Genomic DNA, 8,282 nt, shown 5'->3' with positions numbered 1-8,282 from the left:
ACAAGCTTCTCTGTCAGCTTCCCAAAGGAAACAGCAAGGTGGAAACTAAGTTCAGTCCCAGGACAGGCTCTCTGTTTCAGCAACGAGACAGTTGGAATTTGCCTATCTCAGACTCAGTATATAATGTTTCAGTGCACACACACTTTGTTCAAAAGCATAAACTCTTATCTGTAGTAAAAAATACTGTCTATGGCAGCCAGCTAGAGATACACAAAATGCATCCAATCAGCTTATAGGACAAATTGCCCTGGTGTGGGAGAGCACAGTATACTATCCCAACTGCCCTTCAGATACGTGAGCTCTCCTCATCCTCTACCCACCTCTCTTTTAAAGATAGCTGCCACTGGCTTCTGGCACTGCTTTAGGAGTGTGAGCAGTGTACTGTTCACCACAGAAGGAGCAAGTGTTTGCCTTAACGCTACCTCTTGACAGGGACAGAGCTGCAACCACACTGGGTTGCCTTGCTGGAAGTTTTTGACTCTGAAGTTTGAGCTTCATACCTGGAAGACCGACGCTGCAAGGAATAATACTCTGGGCCTGTTCTGTTCTCTCTTGCCCACTACTTGCAAATTTTATGTGCATCAAGTCAAGCTGCAGCAGGATTGCTAACAATTTTGGGGTTTTTTTTTCCTATTTTGCTCAGTGAAGTAAGGAGTTTCATTAAGCCTGGTTAAGTAATCCGCAGGATTGAAGGGAACACCCCATCTCCAAGTGTTACACACGAGAAATGTATGATACAGCTGGAGGCCTCTGAAACTACTTCCAGATATTCAGAACTTACGGAGTTCAGACAACTACTGTACCATGCACGGTCTGAACCCACATAGTCCACAGCATGCACCTTCCCATAGCACAACACACATAGTTTCTAAGGGCAGAGCACAGAAGTCAGTGGAAAACAACTGAGGCTCGTCTTCCAGCCACTCCAGCAATTTTTGAAGTCATTACGAATTCACTTGGCAGAGGAGTGTCACGAACACCCCGTGCATGCAGAGAGACGCATTTTAAAGAAGGACTCAAAAGATCAGAAGGCGGCAAGTTTCCCTGTAGCGCTGATGTTTCAGGAGTGGTTGGTACCATGCCACCTGCTGATACTACAGACATCAGCATGCTCTCCTGGAAAAGAACAGACAAGCTGCTGCACGTTTAAAGTCGCAGAAAGCACACGCCATGGTGTACAGGTACTCAGAGAAGGAGACTACAGCGAAACAAAGATGGATGGATATCGGTGCTTTGGGCCCATCCAAAGGACAGGGACTGTGACTGGCCACAGCAGCCCCTTTTCTAACACGTGCACACTCAGCAGCTGTGGCGCAGACAAGGATGCACAGCTTGAATTTTCCTTACAGACAAAAAAAAGGTTGCACCTTCATTCAAACCCACATGGGCTTTTCAGCTTCTTTAAAGGATGTTATTTTAAATACAAGTAATCATTGTAAAAATAAAAATATAAAATAAAAGGTAGTCAGTGTATCCCGTGAAGAGACCTCATGTGCATGGGACAAACAGAAAGGACTCAAACATTGCTGGGTGGCAGGACAGTGGTATTCAATCAGGACATCTTCTAGAACTACACCTAGCCAAGGACTTTCAGTCAGTATCCTGATATATTTTCCAGAAGAACCTGGGGGCAAACAAAGTGCAACTCTGACCAGAAAGGGCACTCAGTTCTCACCAGAAAGTGGTGACAAGTATCCTGCTTACCTTGGATGGTGGAATTCAGGAAAGACTTAAACTTAGTATGATGACAATGCTTGAGCAACTGATTACCTGGCCCTCCTGATCTTTGCACAGCACTGGCAACTATTTTGGGCAACTACATAGCTCTGTCCATCCAGAAGCATCAGCAAACTAACAATAACGCTTGCTCAAGGATGAAAGTAGCAGAGAGCATGTGTTCCAGGACACACTTTCTTAGGTACAGTTCTGGAAACAGCCAAGTTTAAAATGACATTCAAAAAACTTCATTTTTTGTTTTGTTTTGGTTTTTTTAATGGCTTAGTGACCTGCCTCCCTCCATACACACTGGGGGCAGCACATGAACGGACACCAACAAGCACGTTGGGAACTTGCTCATACGTGTAGGCCAGGAGCAGCACTTCCAGAAATGAGAGCTGCAAAATGTGAAATGATACCCTGAGATGCAGGTGAACGTGGGAAAACACCCCAAAATCCAGAATCCATCTGGACATGAAAACTAAGGAATGCAGACTGAAGGGATTACAGACCAGAGCTCATAGGAGCTGGGCTGCTCTTGCTATTAATACAGCCAGCTCGTTTAAATACTTGGAACAGCACAGGATGTGATCCTGCAGCAGTCAGGATTGTGGACACCCCTTAAAAACCAAACAAGAGTTTAGCACAGAGTGGTGGCTGCCATGAACTGTTCAAGGACCAAACACTTCAAAAGAAATCAAGTAAGGAGCAGAACACATCCTCCAGTAGAGACAGGAGAGAACCTGTCCTGGAGAGAACCCTAATGCAAGGAACCCGTTTTAACAATCTTCCCTCATTCTGTCAGTAACAGTCAAGATCTTTTACAGTGCACATCCTAAAAGGGAATGAGTTATTGCACAGTCTAAACAAAACGCTGCTCGCTCATCACACCTTCCTAAAGCCAGGCAGAGAACTTAAGGAAGAGGTGCTGTAAGAAAGTATACTAACAGTATTCTCTTTAATTTGCACGTGCACTTATTTTTCTTTTAAACAAATGCTGAGAGTCCTTGTTTGCTGGGCGGAGATAACGCATCGCTACTCTGTAGTTTCAGCTTCCAAGTTGGCTGTATGGCACGTGTCCGTGAAGGTGCTGGACTTGGTTTTACACTCATAGAAGCTGCTCAGAATCAGCCATTCAGTGTTTAAACAACCTGCAGAAACTACTGAAGTCTCTGAGCCTCTCCCTCACCAAAAAGCAAAAGGAAAACAGACACTGTGCGAGTCAGGGAAAGAAGGTGAAGAAAAGCACTTAAAAGGTGCACAAGAGTTAAAATTTCATTTTCTTTCTGCCTTCGTCCACTCTTATAGAGTAGCAAAGAGGAGACAGAGGAAGTGAAACAGCAGGATTCAACAGAAGGCAGAAGGTTGCTGATGGGCTCACCGATGGCTCAGTGCTGCTGTACACGTGACGACTCATTGCTTCACTGCTGCTTGGTTTTAACAGACAACCTCTGTATCATCTTGTAAAGGAGACCAAAGTGCTGGAAGCAGAAGGAAAATAACCATGAGTCCTTATAAATGCCAATAAAATGACTGTGTTCACACAGGGAGAAAACTTACTAGAAGGCTCAAAACAATAATAATGTGCCAATGCAATGCCTTCTTTGGATCACACACTAGCAGTCTCATCCCGAAGACAGAGTGAGACTTTGTGAATTAGGAGGAATTATTACAATGAAGCCAGTTACTTGAAGTTGTACAGAAGGTGACAGCTTACAGAAGTGTTTGTGCAGGCCTGTATCACCCCCTTTGTGAAGAAGCAAATGCTTCTTAAAGATTTTACATTTTCTGATGCGATTCTGCTCCTTCTGAAGGAGGGGAGAAAGATTCTTATTTCAACACATGCATGATACTGGTCACTACAGAAACTGCTGCTAGCAGTTTCAGGAATATCAACATGAACCAGGCAAACAGAGATTCCCAGTAGTTCATAACCCTTTAACTGGATCTTCTCTTTCATCATTTCACCAGCAACTTAGAAATTCACGTAATTCCTCTTTTGATTCTGCCTTGATTAGCAGAACAGCTACTTCAGAAATTTAACAGATATAACAAGATCCAGGCTTCAAATAATTTGTAATAACAAGCATAATGAAGAGAGCTGACAGATACCAAGGTATACCTTTTCCCTCCTGTTTATGCTGTTACACTGGATTTTTAAATGCTTGCTGTTTCCCCAAACAAATAATGAACAAAAATACCATGGCATTATTGTTACAACTCTGGTGCCAGGAGTGTGTAAACAGCAGTTACTGGTAGCTAACGTATCTATGAGGAAAATAATACATCCGCCTCCTGCTTCTCTTACCTGCACTGCAACATAGGCAACACTAAGGTAGGCTGCGATACAGACAGCTAGAAGCAGATCAAAGATTGCTGGCTTGACCCTGCAATGAAGAAAGAACACATGAAATTGCTACAGCAGGTACTGCCACAGAGAGACAACAGCCCAACATGCCCAAGGCAACTCCATACCTGTATGCATTCATCACCTGTTTCAGCTGGTCATAGAAAACAAACTCAGGGTCCCTGTGAAAAGAAGAAATTCTTCAGGTTGTATTTCACTTCTTGACACTGCAGTAAGGGTAGCCCAGACTTCTGTTCCCGAGGAGTTCATCCAACCAGAGACAGGTAAGCATGACCACCTCGCATCCCAGTTTTGAACCGAGTTTAATTGTCAAGTCTTTCTTTTCCTACCATCAGAAGCCTAAGGATGCAATTCAGAACATGTGCTGTTCAGCTGTCTCAGAAGAGGCACGTGGAAGATGCCTCACTGGATTCATTAAACTGCTTCAACCCAAGCAGGCTAGACAGGTTGGAAACTGCCTTTTTGCAATTAAAGAGAGCTTTCTAGGAGACCTTGGTCTTTTCCTGCATTCGGAGAGAAGCGGCACTCGGAAAAGTGAAACCAAAACAATGAAAACACAAGCTCTTTAGAGTAAGCTGCTGGGACTTGTTACTGTGCTGTGAGGAATGACAAAGAACTTTCTCTGGAAGAACAGAGAGCATGAACCAAAACTGGCAGGAGAGTAGAAGAGAGCAATCACTTCCAGCCACATGCCAAGAAGCCAGAAAAGCTGCAGCTCAGAGACAAAGTTCATTGGAGGGGGAAGACATTTTATAAGCCCTGGATGGTTCTTTCATCTCTTTTCTTACCGTTTGTCTGCCTTTACGTGATGCTGTTTAACATCCTTCAGGTAACGACCCATATAATATTCTAAAGTGTTGAGGAAGGTACTGTCTTTATCAATCAGCTGGGCAGCCCTGGGCTGACTGCTCAGCCAGTCCATCACGGATTCTAGTTGCTCCTGCTGGATCTGCTACAAAAAAATACCAAAGAAATGGAGTCAACCGCACATATGCCAAGACCAGACTTCTCTCCCAGACTCTCGTTTCCTTCTTCCCACAGGTTACAAACAGGCACTGTGCTCACCATCTGATCTGTGAAGATCTGCAGATCTGCAGGTGCTCCCTGCAAGGAAAAAAAAGAAACAAAACAGGCTATTGGCGAGAGCAAGCTTGGTTGGGCAGCACAAGTCTGGCTAGCACTGCACGATGGGCAACTCTTACCTTGTCTGTTAGGTTGTAGATGACCCTTGTCAAGGCCTCAGCAATGATCCTAGTATTCCTGGTTAGTGCCTTAGTGTCTATTCGTGCCCTAAAGCAAAAGGAGGGATTACGGACTTGTCATGGGATCAGCTTCTTCTAGAAACCACCCTTTTTCACTGCATCAAGCATGACTCTAAATCCAGAGCACAACTCCCAGTGTTGTTTCACTCATCCTCTGACCATCAGAACAGCACAAGCAGTCACAACACTCATCCGAGTTTACAAACTGGATTTCAACTGCAGCCTTCCCTAAGCCCTCTCACCTCCTATCCATGATGCTGTTGCGCAGGCTGTCACGGTGGCTCTCCAGATGGGAGATGGTGAATGCTGGTAAGCGTCGGATTGCAAAACGCTCATGCTCCCACGCCAGCATGTCCTCAGCCAAGTTTATCTTCTTGTGCACCATGGAAAACTTCACCTCTGGGAACTGGCTGGCAACAACCTGAAGGAAAGGACAAGCAACTCAGGGTGTCACACTGCCCACTGCATAGTCCCATCTCATGCTGCCCAGTCCACCTAGACCAAATTTTTGTGTGTTCCAGAAGGTAAATACACTTCCACACCTGTAAGGTGCAATTACTGCCATTAAAGAGCTGGTTTAATGTCACTACAGAAGTCAACTGGGTAGCTTTTGCAAGCAGCAAGCCATAAGGAAGTGCAGTGGAAAATGCAACAGATCTAGTCTGCTTCAGTTGGGACTGTGGCGTGAGGATCTGTGTGCACTGCAAATCAGGGGACTGTAAACAGTATATGAAATATTTCAATGGCGGACTCTTTCTTCACATCTTCCTCCCTCCCTTCCTCTCTTGGAGAGCTGCAGCTCCCCCATAGTATGTCCCAAGTTCCCATGTACCTAAAACGCTTTTCATTACCATCTCCAGTTCCCTCAGAAACGCATGCTGCAAGGTCCCCTCCTTGGGAGGCTTTGAGACATGGAGATGAAGGCTATTGCCTCGGCCCAGAGTATCAAGGCAGAGAACAAATCCTACGTTGTCCTGCAGCAGGCTGGAATCTGGAACAGAAAAATCCAAACCTTTATTGCTGTGTTTTGTGCTGCGATTTCCATCTCAAAAAAGCAAGGCCCACACAAGGAGATTCTCACAGGAATACTGACAAACTAGACAACATAATCTTATTAACAGAGGCTTTGCCACAGAACATGCTGGAATGCCAGCACCTTACTCACCAGTGTGGTCCAAGTTGTCTTCCAGCCACCGCTTGGTTCCTTGATAATTAAACTTGCCACCTCCAGATGCAAAGAACAGCAAGTTATACCTGCCCATCAAAGAAGACAGAAAAGTGTTAGCACATTGCATTCCATGGCTACAGAACTCCTTTTCTCAGCCCTGGATGGGTAGGGCAGTTTCTTACCCAGCATGGGTGCGTCTGTAGGTGTAGAGCCGGGAAAACAGCCTGGCTAGCTCCAGCAGCACAGAGATACCACTGCCATTGGAGTCAGCGCCATGGGACAGCCACTGCAGGATGAAGTGGACAGAGACAAGGTGACAGCTCTACACGTACTCTCATGTACCAGAACAGCCATCAAGAGAGCACACCACCACACTCCACTTACAACTGCCCCATATCTTTAAGGCCAAGAAAAAACACAGGGGCAGAGGCCACATGGGAAAAAAAGACAGGAAGACAGAGACAGGAACAGAGAGCTGCAGGAAGAAAGAATACTCACTGGAGCCACTCCAAAAGAATCATAGTGGGCAACTATCACAACAGTGGGCAGGTCTTCTCCACCCAGCCCCGTAAGCCTTCCCTGCAGAGGAAGGAAATCAGTGTCACTCAGCATCGTCCCCTGTGTGCCTGTACAAAGACAGCCTGACTACTAAACACCTACTGAGTCTGCAGTGGCCTCAGTTCTGAGGACCTGGCCAAGGCTCCCCTGATTTTCCCTGTCAGTTCAACAGTCTGATGAAGTCCCAATTAAAGAAGGCATCTCATTAATGTTGCCACTTTGAATTCACACACAACTCACCTCCACACTGGGTATGAGCCAGTCATTGATAGCTTTGCTCTGAGCCCCACTGGTCACCATCTGAAAGCCATTGGCAGTTGCCGTGTGCAGCAGAACTAGAACAAAAGAAAACTAAGTCCACCTGGGGAAGTTTTATCCCTTTTTTTTCCCCTTGAAAACTGAGCTTTGGAGAGACCAGCTTTAAACTATTTAAGGCCTCTCACCTGTCACTGACTATGCATTGACATGGAATCCTGGTGACCACACATTTTCGTTCTGTCCTGAAATCTCACTATTTGAGCTAGCTAAACCAAAACCTTTCCTCCAGCAGTCCTAAAGTTAATCAGGAGCAGCAAGTCAGACAAAAAGCTGCAGCTTCTACCAACACGCTGTAGTCACTCAAAATCTTCAATGCTGTTTTTGAGTTTTGCTTTCTATCTTACTTGCAACAGTGTGAAGATGAGAACTGTATTTCCAAACATAGTCCAGTAATACTCTCTCTTATACTGTGTTTTTCTTCCATTATATCCCAAAGCACTTTAACAAAGACAGAATAAACATGAAGGCAAGAGAACACTGGTTCGTGGTGTGTGTGACACAGCAGACTGCTCCCAGAGGTGGGATCAGGACATGTCTTCTTCTAAATCTTTCCCCCATTTGTCAGAACTCACCTTCTGCAGCCGAGGCAGAACCCTGAGATGCAGAGGCAGCCCGCGTTTGTTCATAGATAGACAGCAGCTCTTCATCTTCCACTGCAAAGTAGACTGGCACAATGGTTTCCATAGCAAGCATTTCCGGCTCTATCTCCATGAATTGCTGAGGATTTAAGCGAGAAACAAAGTTAGCATCTGCTAAACGTGCAAGAAGAGCAGAAAAAAAATAACCACCAAAGCAGAAAAAGGTAAGTTTTAAAATTAGAATATGATTTGTTGTGCATTACAACAGGACCTTTCTGTCCTACAGCAACCCAAGCCCCTCTCCCTCTCAAATA

At 45.2% G+C, this 8,282-nt stretch overlaps 1 protein-coding gene across 2 annotated transcripts in view; it reads right to left on the bottom strand.

The window, feature by feature from the left end:
* Positions 1 to 1,048: 1,048 nt before the first annotated feature.
* The window catches only part of NCLN (nicalin), a 7,477-nt gene continuing 243 nt past the window's right edge, over positions 1,049 to 8,282 (bottom strand). The window contains exons 2-15 of one of the 2 annotated variants that reach the window (XM_010188049.1): positions 7,963 to 8,107; positions 7,313 to 7,407; positions 7,013 to 7,093; positions 6,697 to 6,800; positions 6,512 to 6,600; positions 6,198 to 6,337; positions 5,589 to 5,767; positions 5,287 to 5,374; positions 5,150 to 5,188; positions 4,873 to 5,036; positions 4,192 to 4,245; positions 4,025 to 4,103; positions 3,098 to 3,197; positions 1,049 to 1,116 (exon numbers count right to left, since the gene is read on the bottom strand). In XM_010188049.1, coding sequence (XP_010186351.1) covers positions 3,138 to 3,197; positions 4,025 to 4,103; positions 4,192 to 4,245; positions 4,873 to 5,036; positions 5,150 to 5,188; positions 5,287 to 5,374; positions 5,589 to 5,767; positions 6,198 to 6,337; positions 6,512 to 6,600; positions 6,697 to 6,800; positions 7,013 to 7,093; positions 7,313 to 7,407; positions 7,963 to 8,107 — 1,317 coding nt within the window. In that variant the 3' untranslated portion in view covers positions 1,049 to 1,116; positions 3,098 to 3,137. Of the gene's footprint in view, positions 1,117 to 2,914; positions 3,198 to 4,024; positions 4,104 to 4,191; positions 4,246 to 4,872; positions 5,037 to 5,149; positions 5,189 to 5,286; positions 5,375 to 5,588; positions 5,768 to 6,197; positions 6,338 to 6,511; positions 6,601 to 6,696; positions 6,801 to 7,012; positions 7,094 to 7,312; positions 7,408 to 7,962; positions 8,108 to 8,282 lie in introns of those variants that run through there. The other variant, XM_010188050.1, reaches the window with a different exon arrangement.

The sequence above is a fragment of the Mesitornis unicolor genome, unplaced genomic scaffold (assembly GCF_000695765.1).
Source record: "Mesitornis unicolor isolate BGI_N332 unplaced genomic scaffold, ASM69576v1 scaffold47737, whole genome shotgun sequence".
Lineage (NCBI taxonomy): Eukaryota > Metazoa > Chordata > Aves > Mesitornithiformes > Mesitornithidae > Mesitornis > Mesitornis unicolor.
This window is presented reverse-complemented; position numbering and strand designations above follow the sequence as displayed.